At 46.3% G+C, this 14811-nt stretch overlaps 1 protein-coding gene across 1 annotated transcript; it reads left to right on the top strand.

The window, feature by feature from the left end:
- The first annotated feature begins 1853 nt into the window (after positions 1-1853).
- Positions 1854-13976, top strand: PSMG1 (proteasome assembly chaperone 1). Its single transcript, XM_073584683.1, has 7 exons — positions 1854-2117; positions 2968-3077; positions 9989-10143; positions 10460-10522; positions 12073-12271; positions 12906-13042; positions 13763-13976. The coding sequence occupies exons 1-7, from the start codon at positions 1975-1977 to the stop codon at positions 13835-13837; spliced, it is 882 nt and encodes a 293-aa protein (XP_073440784.1). The 5' UTR covers positions 1854-1974; the 3' UTR covers positions 13838-13976.
- The last annotated feature ends 835 nt before the right edge of the window (positions 13977-14811 follow it).

Below are 14811 nucleotides of genomic sequence, written 5' to 3'. Positions count from 1 at the left end.
CTATCCCGCCCTCCCCTCATAGATCTCCTCTATCCCGCCCTCCCCTCATAGATCTCCTCCATCCCGCCCTCCCCTCATAGATCTCCTCCATCCCGCCCTCCCCTCATAGATCTCCTCCATCCCGCCCTCCCCTCATAGATCTCCTCCATCCCGCCCTCCCCTCATAGATCTCCTCTATCCCGCCCTCCCCTCATAGATCTCCTCTATCCCGCCCTCCCCTCATAGATCTCCTCTATCCCGCCCTCCCCTCATAGATCTCCTCTATCCCGCCCTCCCCTCATAGATCTCCTCTATCCCGCCCTCCCCTCATAGATCTCCTCTATCCCGCCCTCCCCTCATAGATCTCCATCCTGCCCCCCCATAGATCTCCTCCATCCCGCCCTCCCCCCATAGATCTCCTCCATCCCGCCCTCCCCCCATAGATCTCCTCCATCCCGCCCTCCCCCCATAGATCTCCTCCATCCCGCCCTCCCCTCATAGATCTCCTCCATCCCTCCCCTCATAGATCTCCATCCTGCCCCCCCATAGATCTCCTCCATCCCGCCCTCCCCCCATAGATCTCCTCCATCCCGCCCTCCCCCATAGATCTCCTCCATCCCGCCCTCCCCTCATAGATCTCCTCCATCCCGCCCTCCCCTCATAGATCTCCTCCATCCCGCCCTCCCCTCATAGATCTCCTCTATCCCGCCCTCCCCTCATAGATCTCCTCTATCCCGCCCTCCCCTCATAGATCTCCTCCATCCCGCCCTCCCCTCATAGATCTCCTCCATCCCGCCCTCCCCTCATAGATCTCCTCCATCCCGCCCTCCCCTCATAGATCTCCTCCATCCCGCCCTCCCCTCATAGATCTCCTCCATCCCGCCCTCCCCTCATAGATCTCCTCCATCCCGCCCTCCCCTCATAGATCTCCTCCATCCCGCCCTCCCCTCATAGATCTCCTCCATCCCACGCCCCCCCATAGATCTCCTCCATCCCGCCCTCCCCTCATAGATCTCCTCCATCCCTCCCCTCATAGATCTCCTCCATCTTGTTTCTCCGTGTATTCGGTCGTGCTGTGTCTGTAAAAGTCCAATCTATACAAATATAAAATTATCATTTTATAATAAAAAAATATCATAATGTCTTTGCTGAAGTTTTCTATAAGGAGACAGAATCGTCGCGCGTCCCCCAACACGGCACAAAGAGAAACCACAGAACCCCTCACACTGCTCCATGGACGGGAACAATCCGCTGCAGGGAGAACATCTTACTCCCCTCTAGTGGTGGGTGATGGTAGTGTTCTGTATCCTCTGCTGTAATGCAGGCTGCTCTGGCGCCATCTAGTGGCGGTAACTAGGCATGAGCGAAGCGCCGCCATGAACGGTATATATGTAAATATCCCCTCAATATACAGTCAGCTCTGTATCCTTGCGCTTCATCACTTATACATAATAATCGTACTTTTCTGTAGCCGCAGTTTTAGGCCCCGATTCAGACAGCCCGGCTGCGTCTTATTAATGGCGAGTGGCGACTATTAATTAATGCGTTATGTCTCCCTCTAGCGTCACTCACGAGAAAGCGCCGTGCATGGCGATTGGGCTCCCTCTAGTGTCCGCAGCTGGTTACTACAGCGCAATGCCTGATATGTAAAGCAATGGATTCTAACTTTAGTATCTCATCGGAGGCCATGCTCCCTCTAGTGTCAGCTATTAGTTAGTGCATACCACGTGTTGTCGCTGTACGTTATGACGCATCTTCGCGTTGACGCTAACGCACGGTGTTCGGGCTCCCTCTTGCGGTAGCTGCTGAGTATTATATTTGTGAAGCAAGGCTCCCTCTCGTGGCTGTTTCCTATTACTGCAGTATAAATCTGTATTCGCATACTCCCGCGGCTCCCTCTAGTGGTGAGATGTGAGAATTGATCCCTCCCCCATTTCGCCTGTGTCACGCTGCAGCCACTTCCTGCTGCCATTGCTCTGCACACAATACACAATCATGGCCACCTTCTTTGGGGAGGTTGTATCTGTGTTCTCCAGAGCCGTGGAGGAGGATGAAGAAGAGGAGGAGGAAGAAGGCAAAGATGGAGAAGAGCTGGATGAAGAGGACAAGGAGATCAGGAGGGAATTGGCCAAAAAAAGGTAATTGTGTCTTTACCATCTATTATAATAAGATTACAATATCCGTGGCTATAATGGACGATACGACGGACCGCGTGCAGCCCCATTGTTGGAAGCCACATATGTGATTTGTTTTTAACCCCTTAAGGGGATTATCTAATCTTATATGAGCAAAAAATTGTAAAGTTCTTGTAAAAACAAAAAATTTTGCAATTTACCTCTGATTAAAAATCCTCCCCCTTTTCAAGAACCTGGGGATTTTTTTTTTTAATTTTTTATTTACAGCTTGTTGTGTTGGTTACCAGCCACCTCTGCAGTCAATCAGAGGTGGTCGGTGTCCCAGGCAGTTCCTTTTTTCCTCCTCCTCCAAAAAAAAGAGATTCTAAAGTCATATGGACCCCAGAATGGACGGCTCGTACTACGAAAAACAAACCCTGAGGCTACTGTAACGACAGGAAAAAAAAAAAAATATCCAAGAAAAATTGTGCGCCAAGAGAATAATCCCTGTCGGGCTGTGACGTCTCTGTGGTTGTATCTCATCCTCGTTACCGTCCGTATAGATCTGAGCAGGTGAAGACGTCTCCCCTCCCTGCAGCCCCCCCGAGATCGGATCTGCCCACCATATTGTATATTCTGGGGAGATATTTCCCATTGTAAGGTTTCGCCGATGTTTCAGCTTTCCTCGGTTTTGCTGAAATCTGCCAGCAGGTGGCGCGCTGCATCAGTCTCATGCTGCTCTGAAAAGCAGAAACCAGCGAGGACTGTGACTGCGCGCAACCAAGATGACTGGTGGTGAACCTGTATCTGATGAGTGGGGGCGGTGGGCACAGGGTAAGCGCTGGTTCAGACCTGACATCTGCTGTCTCTGCAGAGAAGTGACCGTCACGTGGAGCTCTGAAAGCCGCGCAGCCATGGAGACCTCTGCGGACCGTACACTGCCCTGCTCCAGCCTCATCCTGGGGGTCGGGGACAACGCTGCAGGTATGATACACGGATAACCGAAATAAGTCCCCCTGAAATACTCTGCGCTGCTGATGCTGGCGGCGCCCTGCTCCTTTGTATATGTTACTCCTTTTTATGCAAATAACGCTACTTCTCTGCCTATAAACGTCATAATATGGGCGTCTCGGCCCACCATTACGCCTATCCTGAAATACTCTGTGCTGCTCTCATGTTTTATAGGATGTCACAAAGGCAAATAAAAATATCCAAGCTGCCCTAATAGTTGTGTCTACTGTATGGGAGATCTTCTTTAGTGCTGCGTAGGGTTCATTTACTTTATAGAAGCCAGAAGGACACTATTTTGGCATCTGATGGGTCCATAGTGCCTCTAGGATACGTTTGGAGCATGTGTCCGGAACGATCACCAGACATACAGTTGTGGCCAAAAGTATTGACACCCCTGCAATTCTGTCAGATAATACTCAGTTTCTTCCTGAAAATGATTGCAAACACAAATTCTTTGGTATTATTATCTTCATTTAATTTGTCTTAAATGAAAAAAACACAAGAGAATGAAGCAAAAAGCAAAACATCGATCATTTCACACAAAACTCCAAAAATGGGCCAGACAAAAGTATTGGCACCCTCAGCCTAATACTTGGTTGCACAACCTTTAGCCAAAATAACTGCGACCAACCGCTTCCGGTAACCATCAATGAGTTTCTTACAATGCTCTGCTGGAATTTTAGACCATTCTTCTTTGGCAAACTGCTCCAGGTCCCTGATATTTAGAATCATAGAATCGTAGAGTTGGAAGGGACCTCCTGGGCCATCTGGTCCAACCCCCTGCTCAAAGCAGGATTCGCTAAATCATCCCAGTTAGATGTCTGTCCAGCCTCTGTTTGAAGACTTCCATTGAAGGAGAACTCACCACTTCTCGTGGCAGCCTGTTCCACTCATTGATCACTCTAACTGTCAAAAAGTTTTTTCTAATAACTAATCTGTGTCTCCTCCCATTCAGCTTCATCCCATTGCTTCTAGTCTTTCCTTGTGCAAATGAGAATAAAGTTGATCCTTCTACAATGTGACAGCCCTTCAGATATTTGTAGACAGCTATTAAGTCTCCTCTCAGTCTTCTCTTTTGCAAACTAAACATTCCCAAATCCTGCAACCTTTTTTCATAAGACAGGGTTTGCAGACCGGTCACCATTCTGGTCGCTCTTTTCTGAACTTGCTCCAGTTTGTTGATGTCTTTTTTAAAATGTGGTGCCCAAAATTGGACACAATATTCCAGATGAGGTCTGACCAAAGAGTAGTAGAGGGAAATAATGACTTCACGTGATCTAGACTGTATGCTTCTGTTAATACATCCTAGAATTGCATTTGCCTTTTTTGCTGCTGCATCACACTGTTGACTCATATTCAGTCTGTGATCTATTAGTATACACAAGTCTTTTTCACATGTGCTGTCACTTAGCCCTATTCCTCCCATTCTATATATGCTTTTTTCATTTTTATTGCCCAGATGTAGTACTTTGCATTTCTCCCTGTTAAAAACCATTCTGTTAGTTGCTGCCCACTTCTCCAGTTTATTTAAATCTTTTTGAATCCTCTCTCTCTCTTCTCTAGTATTAGCTATCCCTCCTAGCTTTGTGTCATCAGCAAATTTAATCAGTTTACCCTCAATTCCTTCATCTAAATCGTTGATAAAGATGTTGAACAATACAGGGCCCAGGACAGAGCCCTGGGGTACCCCACTTGAGACATTCTTCCAACTGGATGTGCAGCCATTTACGACCACTCTTTGGGTCCGATCACTAAGCCAGCTATGAATCCACCTAACAGTTGCCTTGTCCATTCCATACTTAGTCATTTTTTCAATAAGGATTGTATGAGAGACTTTGTCAAATGCTTTGCTGAAGTCAAGATATACTATATCTACAGCATTTCCTTGATCCACCCAATCAGTGATTCCATCATAGAAGGAAATTAAATTAGTCTGACATGACTTATTAGTTACAAACCCATGCTGACTCTGTTTAATCACTTCATTCTTATCCAGGTATTGACATACATGTTGTTTAATAATTTGTTCAAAGATCTTTCCTGGTATAGAAGTCAGACTCACCGGCCTATAGTTGCCTGGGTCCACCTTCTTCCCCTTTTTGAAGATAGGAACAACATTTGCTCTTCTCCATTTGAAGGGTGCCTTCTCCAAACTGCCATTTTTAGATCTCTCCACAGGTGTTCTATGGGATTCAGGTCTGGACTCATTGCTGGCCACCTTAGAAGTCTCCAGTGCTTTCCCTCAAACCATTTTCTAGTGCTTTTTGAAGTGTGTTTTGGGTCATTGCCCTGCTGGAAGACCCATGACCTCTGAGGGAGACCCAGCTTTCTCACACTGGGCCCTACATTATGCTGCAAAATTTGTTGGTAGTCTTCAGACTTCATAATGCCATGCACACGGTCAAGCAGTCCAGTGCCAGAGGCAGCAAAGCAACCCCAAAACATCAGGGAACCTCCGCCATGTTTGACTGTAGTGACTGTGTTTTTTTTCTTTGAATGCCTCTTTTTTCTCCTGTAAACTCTATGTTGATGCCTTTGCCCAAAAGCTCTACTTTTGTCTCATCTGACAGAGAACATTCTTCCAAAACATTTTAGGCTTTTTCAGGTAAGTTTTGGCAAACTCTAGCCTGGCTTTTTTATGTCTCGGGGTAATTAGTGGGGTCTTCCTGGGTCTCCTACCATACAGTCCCTTTTCATTCAGACGCCGACAGATAGTATGGGTTGACACTGTTGTACCCTCGGACTGCAGGGCAGCTTGAACTTGTTTGGATGTTAGTGGAGGTTCTTTATCCAACATCCGCACAATCTTGCGTTGAAATCTCTTGTCAATTTCTCTTTTCCGTCCACATCTAGGGAGGTTAGCCACAGTGCCATGGGCTTTAAACTTCTTGATGACACTGCGCACGGTAGACACAGGAGCATTCAGGTCTTTGGAGATGGACTTGTAGCCTTGAGATTGCTCATGCTTCCTCACAATTTGGTTTCTCAAGTCCTCAGACATTTCTTTGGTCTTTCTTTTCTCCATGCTCAATGTGGTACACACAAGGACACAGGACAGAGGTTGAGTCAACTTTAATCCATGTCAACTGGCTGCAAGTGTGATTTAGTTATTGCCAACACCTGTTAGGTGCCACAGGTAAGTTACAGGTGCTGTTAATTACACAAATTAGAGAAGCATCACATGATTTTTCGAACAGTGCCAATACTTTTGTCCACCCTCTTTGTTATGTTTGGTGTGGAATTATATCCAATTTGGCTTTAGGACAATTTTCTTTGTGTTTTTTCATTTAAGACAAATTAAATGAAGATAATAATACCAAAGAATTTGTGTTTGCAATAATTTTCAGGAAGAAACTGAGTAGTATCCGACAGAATTGCAGGGGTGTCAATACTTTTGGCCACAACTGTATAAACTGCAATGTAATAGGAGCCTCAGTATTGCTCCTCCATATGAGGCTGCAAGTGGTCTCTATATGAAATTACTGTAGTTCAATGCAAATGGTGATCTATGATCAGCGGCCACCTGATATGTCAGAAGATGGAAATCTGCTCTAAGATGCAATCTTTATTACCTTATTTATTTTCAGACACCTGATTTTTCTTTTGTTAGGAGTTTTACTCTTGGTAATATAGGCTGGATTTGATCTCTGTGTCTCTCTCCCAGTAATATAGGCTGGATGTGAGCTCTGTGTATCTCTTCCAATAATATAGGCTGGATGTGAGCTCTGTGTGTCTCTCCCAGTAATATAGGCTGGACGTGAGCTCTGTGTGTCTCTCCCAGTAATATAGGCTGGATGTGAGCTCTGTATGTCTCTCCCAGTAATATAGGCAGGATGTGAGCTCTGTGTGTCTCTCCCACTAATGTAGGCTGGATGTGAGCTCTGTGTGTCTCTCCCAGTAATGTAGGCTGGATGTGAGCGCTGTGTTTCTCCCAGTAATATAGGCTGGATGTGAGCGCTGTGTTTCTCCCAGTAATATAGGCTGGATGTGAGGTCGGTGTGTCTCTCCCACTAATATAGGCTGGATGTGAGCTCTGTGTGTCTCTCCCAGTACTATAGGCTGGATGTGAGGTCTGTGTGTCTCTCCCAGTATTATAGGCTGGATGTGAGGTCCGTGTGTCTCTCCCAGTATTATAGGCTGGATGTGAGGTCCGTGTGTCTCTCCCAGTATTATAGGCTGGTGTGAGCTCTGTGTGTCTCTCTCAGTAATATAGGCTGGACGTGAGGTCTGTGTGTCTCTCCCAGTAATATAGGTTGGATGTGAACTCTGTGTGTCTCTCCCAGTAATATAGGCTGGATGTGAGCTCTGTATGTCTCTCCCAGTAATATAGGCAGGATGTGAGGTCTGTGTGTCTCTCCCACTAATGTAGGCTGGATGTGAGCTCTGTGTGTCTCTCCCAGTAATGTAGGCTGGATGTGAGCGCTGTGTTTCTCCCAGTAATATAGGCTGGATGTGAGCGCTGTGTTTCTCCCAGTAATATAGGCTGGATGTGAGGTCGGTGTGTCTCTCCCACAAATATAGGCTGGATGTGAGCTCTGTGTGTCTCTCTCAGTAATATAGGCTGGATGTGAGGTCTGTGTGTCTCTCCGGTAATATAGGCTGGATGTGAGGTCTGTGTGTCTCTCCGGTAATATAGGCTGGATGTGAGGTCCGTGTGTCTCTCCCAGTACTATAGGCTGGATGTGAGGTCTGTGTGTCTCTCCCAGTATTATAGGCTGGATGTGAGGTCCATGTGTCTCTCCCAGTATCATAGGCTGGATGTGAGGTCCGTGTGTCTCTCCCAGTATTATAGGCTGGTGTGAGCTCTGTGTGTCTCTCTCAGTAATATAGGCTGGATGTGAGCTCTGTGTGTCTCTCCCAGTATTATAGGCTGGTGTGAGCTCTGTGTGTCTCTCTCAGTAATATAGGCTGGATGTGAGCTCTGTGTGTCTCTCAGTAATATAGGCTGGATGTGAGCTCTGTGTGTCTCTCCCAGTAATATAGGCTGGACGTGAGGTCTGGGTGTCTCTCCCAGTAATATAGGCTGGATGTGAGGTCTGGGTGTCTCTCCCAGTAATATAGGCTGGATGTGAGCTCTGTGTGTCTCTCCCAGTAATATGGGCTGGATGTGAGCTCTGTGTGTCTCTCTCAGTAATATAGGCTGGATGTGAGCTCTGTGTGTCTCTTCCAATAATATAGGCTGGATGTGAACTCTGTTTGTTGCTCCCACTAATATAGGCTGGATGTGAGCTCTGTGTGTCTCTCCCAGTAATATGGGCTGGATGTGAGGTCTGTGTATCTCTCCCACTACTATAGGCTGGATGTGAGCTCTGTGTATCTCTTCCAATAATATAGGCTGGATGTGAACTCTGTTTGTTGCTCCCACTAATATAGGCTGGATGTGAGCTCTGTGTGTCTCTCCCAGTAATGTAGGCTGGATGTGAGGTATGTGTGCCTCTCCCAGTAATATAGGCTGGATGTGAGGTCTGTGTGTCGCTCCCAGTAATATAGGCTGGATGTGAGCTCTGTGTGCCTCTCCCAGTAATATAGGCTGGATGTGAGGTCTGTGTGTCTCTTCCACTAATGTAGGCTGGATGTGAGCTCTGTGTGTCTCTCCCAGTAATGTAGGCTGGATGTGAGCTCTGTGTGTCTCTCCCAGTAATGTAGGCTGGATGTGAGCTCTGTGTGTCTCTCCCAGTAATATAGGCAGGATGTGAGGTCTGTGTGTCTGCCCCAGTAATATAGGCTGGATGTGAGCTCTATGTGTCTCTCCCAGTAATATAGGCTGGATGTGAGCTCTGTGTGTCTCTCCCACTAATATAAGCTGGATGTTAGCTCTGTGTGTCTCTCCCACTAATATAAGCTGGATGTTAGCTCTGTGTGTCTCTCACAGTAATATAGGCTGGATGTGAGCTCTGTGTGTCTCTCCCACTAATATAAGCTGGATGTTAGCTCTGTGTGTCTCTCACAGTAATATAGGCTGGATATGAGGTCTGTGCGTCTCTCCGGTAATATAGGCTGGATGTGAGCTCTGTGTGTCTCTCCCACTAATATAAGCTGGATGTTAGCTCTGTGTGTCTCTCACAGTAATATAGGCTGGATATGAGGTCTGTGCGTCTCTACAGTAATATAGGCTGGATGTGAGGTCCGTGTGTCTCTCCCAGTACTATAGGCTGGATGTGAGGTCCGTGTGTCTCTCCCAGTATTATAGGCTGGTGTGAGCTCTGTGTGTCTCTCTCAGTAATATAGGCTGGATGTGAGCTCTGTGTGTCTCTTACAGTAATAGATTCTTTATGAGAGCTCTGTGTTTCACATAGGGATGTAGGCTGAATGTAAGCTTTGTATCTAGGGCAGGGTTCCCCAACTCCAGTCCTCAAGGCCCACCAACAGATCATGTTTTCAGGATTTCCTTTGTATTGCACAGTTGAAGCAATTATCACCTGAGCAATACTAAGGAAATCCTGAAAACATGATCTGTTGGTGGGCCTTGAGGACTGGAGTTGGGGAACCCTGATCTAGGGTGCTGCTATCTTGTCATGTTTCAGCACCTCATCAGTCCTAGAGTGAATTTTCCTCCTACCAGTGATTGACAAACACTGAGTAGTTTGTGTTCAGTCTGCCGTGAGTCCTGTCCTTATTTTCTACACTTTTACCCCTCCTGCAAACTGCATCGTGTTTGCTTTCTTCCGTATCTGCAACATGAATGATCTACCCTCCCTGAACACACAGATGCTTTCTTTCCTCTTCAGAAATGTAAAATTTTCTTAATTTTTGTATTTCGGAAGCAAATAAACAGAAACCATGCCATAGCCTTTGAGGACAATATCTTACCCTCTGTGCTCAGTGCCATGCATTAGCCATAAATACACTGAAGGAAAGTAATAATGATTTATTTCTGTGTCCAGGGTTTCTTTCTGCCTATATCCTGAGCTCTGGGAGCTGGGAGGTCGCTGGCTCTATTAAATTATGGAATGAGAGATGTCGAGACCACACAAGCAAAAGTGACACAACAACTTCTCCATCATCCTGTATCTTCTACCGATCCGTCATGGATCCCTCAGTAAGTGGCCGAAGGAGGAGATGTGTTCTGTAGACCAGTGTGAGAATTGAAGATGCCCTTGAGGCTCCGTATATCGGTGGTACTTTCCTGATATTCTGGATTTCTTACTTCTGGTTTAGTAGCTTGTAGTTTATAACTGATCGGTCCTTCCAATAATGGACATCAGCTATCTGAAGAAGCAGAGCTGCAGTGTAAAGTATGAGGGAAGATCATGGCAGTAGATTGGTCATTTGATGCTACAAGAAGTAGATTTCACACTATAGCTAAGACCAGCAATAAACATCCGCCATTACCGATTTAGTTTCCTTTGTTTCAGGTGCTGCTCTGCCTGTGTAAGTCCTATGTGGCCGAAGATCAGCAGTTCCAGTGGTGCGAAAAGGTGAGAGACGGAGTGATCCCTCGGGGATGTTTTATATGTTCCTGGCCGCCAAATGTATGTTCACTCAGACCCATAGAAAATGACCGAAGCGCCACCTCGCGTGTGCCGACTCGTAATCCATTCACGCAGGAGACTTGAGAACCTGGATCTCGGACCCACTGCGAGCAGGAACTATGCTGTAAACGGGGCGAAACGTCGTGTGCTGGCGGCGGCACATGACAGGTGATATCCGGACTATTATCTTCCACTCTGCTCCCATCTCCTAGTGGAGAGGATTATCCACCGCTCGCTACCCAAACACTTTTTGATTGCAGCCGTGGGATTCTGTAGAAATCCTTCGATGGCATCAGCGGGCTCCTGTAATATAATATGATGTCATCAGATCTGTCTGTAATTACATTAATCTCTGGCGGGTGAGGAGATTACATCCATCCGTGCGCGTTATCTCCTCCGACAACATAAGGGAATCTGTGAAGGAATCTAGTAAAGCGTGAACATATTGGGAGGGTAATATGGGTGCCGAAAATATTAGCATCACTGGAGGTGTAACCCTTTACGGTAATAAAAAAATTCCCTAAATGTTTTTGTCTACCTAGAGTCCGATGGGCCCGGTGCAAAATTTGGACCTGGTACCTAAATGTTGATCAAATGTACGGCCCCTATAGCTTTCTTGATTCTATAAAGACAGATATGTTCACCCTTCATGCAATAATGTCATCTTCTTGTGATAATGTTCCTCGGTCCTGATCTCCTTCCTGTCATAATATCCCTCCGTCCTGGTCCCCTTCCTGTCATAATGTCCCTCCGTCCTGGTCCCCTTCCTGTCATAATGTCCCTCCGTCCTGGTCCCCTTCCTGTCGTAATGTCCCTCCGTCCTGGTCCCCTTCCTGTCGTAATGTCCCTCCGTCCTGGTCCCCTTCCTGTCGTAATGTCCCTCCGTCCTGGTCCCCTTCCTGTCGTAATGTCCCTCCGTCCTGGTCCCCTTCCTGTCGTAATGTCCCTCCGTCCTGGTCCCCTTCCTGTCGTAATGTCCCTCCGTCCTGGTCCCTTTCCCGTTGGCCTCTGGTTAGGTGGTGTGTGTATTGCAGTGCAGGGAGCTGGTGGGTCTCTGCACTGCGGCACATCTAGCTGAAATAAGCCCTGGTGTTGACAGGTTCCACTTTCCCACTGGCCCAGACGCACCCTCTGTGACCATGATCATTATGCACCTGCCTAAATGTAACACTCTGGAGTCACATAAGTTCACTGACTGATAAGAGGGTGATAACGAGAAGAAACGCTCCGGCATCTTCTTTTGTCACTAGAGATTGGATCGATCTGCTGCCCTAATATTTTGTCCAGCACTTGCATCCTTCGCAGTGAGGAAATGTGAGAGATGGTTAGAACATTTTCCCAGTCTCCTTTTTTTGTGGCTCCGCGTAGTAAAACAGGGACTTAATAACTTCACTGACTGTTTCCACATTTTGAGAAGGTCGGTTGTCTCCCCTCAGAACTATAACTTTAGCAGACTTCGCCTATCGATTGTTTTTTTATCATTTTGTCTCTTCCAGGTTTTCAGTTGTCTCCAGAAGTCGTCTATTAAGGTGACCGTCCTCTCCACTTGTCCCGTCACGGACTATAAAGCCACAGAACCCATACATCATCTGACTGTCCCATTTCTCAAAGTGGTTACCACAAGGCAGTACACAGATCGCACACCGTGCAGTTACCTAGAGCAGCCGAATATCGTGGACGCTCTGCCCGCGGCAGGTAATCCTGATCCGCGGTAGAAATAATAATCCTCAGTCCTGTTAGTTCTGGCAGAGGCTGATGATGACATAATATATCGTGACCTTTTTTCCAGCAGAGAGCACAATGTAGCATTATGGGGTGGACCACTTATTCATCGGGGTAGAGATGGGCGAACAGGAACAGTAAAGTTTGGCGTCCGTACCGAACACCTACTGTTCGGGCACAGACACAGAACACGGACTTCATCAGGGAGTCCATGTTACTGTTCGGGTTTGGCTGCCCGAACACCGGGTGTTTGTCATGTTGTCGTGTGCATGGCATCGCGGCAAAGACCGCTTCTGATTGGCAGAGAAATCATGAAAGATGTCTCTGTAGTAGTAGATTACCAAGAAGGGAAGCTATGACAGCAGGGGATTTGTGTGACGTTTGTCACCTTGGAAACATATATGTCTGCATGGGAACTGTATGTGTTTAATGGAGCTTTTCATTCAAAAAGAGTTGTAGAATTTGTTAAATTTTTCATTCACTTGCATATTAAGAAAATGTCTGCGAGATGCCTTGTGATTTTTTTTTTTTCCTTTGTCCTTATTACATTCAGTTAGGAGAGTATAGAATTATTTTCCCATTCTTTTTTTTTTTTTTTTTTTACCAGTGATGGCGCACTGTCAGGTGTTTGGGATCCCCGCCGTGTTCTACCAATGCTACACCGATGTCGCCAATCTGGACTCGCTCACCATCAAAGCGTTTCGACCCCTGCTGTCCTGTCAGAACATGAGTCGTCTGGCTGCGGTGAGATTTGTGGGTTTTAGGATATAATATAACACATTACATTGCATCCATTAGGAATTTGCATGTGAAGAGCAGTACAACAGGCAGATAGCCGTGCTGCCATACATACATGATATAAGGTGGTAGCTGGTCGGGTCCTGGATGGGAGATATGTGTCACCGAGGTGGCTAGCCGTGGTGATGTGAAGCTTGGAAAAGCAGACTCTAGCACAGATAGTGCTGAGAAGGTTTTTCATGGGTTCAAATTTTGATTTTGGGTCCAGGTTTTAGGAATGGTTAGAAGAGTTAGTTGGGACTGGCTGATCCCACATCGCCACTTCCAGGCCTTGAATAATCTACTAAAGGCAGCTCAGCTGCCTCAGTCTGGATCTGTGAGTGAGAGGTGAAAAACTCTTTCTGCTGTGAGAGACTGGACGTTACTCAGACCGGGTGAGCCTGTTCTATCATATGGACTAATTTATTTTTCGTTTTTGAGGTCTTTATGCTGAAGGAAAGGCGGTTTGATTTTTCTTCATGCTGGAAGATGATGAACTTAAATAAATTGTCCTGTGTGAACAAGACCCTATGTGTCTGTGCGCGTACCTAGCCCACTGCCAGAGAGAGTGAATCCCGGCAATGCTTATGAGTAGTTTGGTGCGGTTGATGTGGATCCAACATATGTATTTCATACCACTGTATATAAAAATGATGCGACTAACCGGATTCATTTTATTATATTTAGAAATCTGAGAGAATAGAAGAATCTCTGAAGAAAATGGTGACGACCAATGAAGTCCAGAGCAACCTGTACATATAGGACTATCCGTGAGCCTCCTAATCCTCGCTAATGGGACTTGTCAGGAATCGTTTACCCCAACAGCAAAGGTTTAGAGCTGAAACACAACCATTTTTATATACAGAATATTATTTAGTGTTTAATAAATAGTTTATTTTTATGTTCTGTGTGTTTGTGACTGTGGAGGCCCCCATACACTCCTCCATGCTTCAGAGCGGAGCCATCTCCGATACCTGTAAATCCATACTGTTACCGACTACCTGGCCATTAACCTTGTAGCTCCCGGTCCTTCACGTGGTTAATCCTGAGCCTTTCTCCTGCTCGACTCCAAGTGACAGGATTTTTACAGCCCGTTCCTGAGCGCAGCGCCAGCAGCAGAATGTTTGGGTCATCCTGGTCCACAGATCTTTCCACCTCTGTGCCGTCTTAGAGCAAAGTTCCTCCAAGGTGTAATTCATCCTTTCCATAGTTTCTTGGAGAGACGTTACAGCCTATTCCATAACTTATGATGAACCTAGAGTGGAGCGTGTCCGCATCCCACCGTCTTGTTCCTCCTGTCGCCATCACATCCAGGATAAACGTCTCATTACCACCAATGAAGTTCTTCACCATTGTCATATTACTAAGCCACAGACCGGTCTCTGAAGATCTTCCCAATATTTGGACTTGCCGCATTTCCCTCAGGGTTTCCAATTTATCTGTGAGTTTTGACTTCTAATATCTCCTAGATCTCTAGGACTAGGCCGAAATCTCCATAGATCACCAACAGGCATCAAATGTTGGTGTCTAGGGTGTCCCACTGCTCCACGGGCAGAAGTAACAACACCCTGAGGTGGTGATGTGCTTCTGGAACTTGGCAGAAACTTATTTTTTTTTGTCACATATTTTTCTATTGTTTGTCACTTCTTCTGTCTTTCTTTTTTTTGTTCTGTCTTTGTTGTCTTCTTAATTTCGTCTTTATTTTTCTTTCTTTGTCTCTTCTTTATTTTACACCT

This window comes from Dendrobates tinctorius, unplaced genomic scaffold, assembly GCF_039654945.1.
Source record: "Dendrobates tinctorius isolate UK_male_01 unplaced genomic scaffold, ASM3965494v1 ptg000084l, whole genome shotgun sequence".
NCBI lineage: Eukaryota > Metazoa > Chordata > Amphibia > Anura > Dendrobatidae > Dendrobates > Dendrobates tinctorius.
This window is presented reverse-complemented; position numbering and strand designations above follow the sequence as displayed.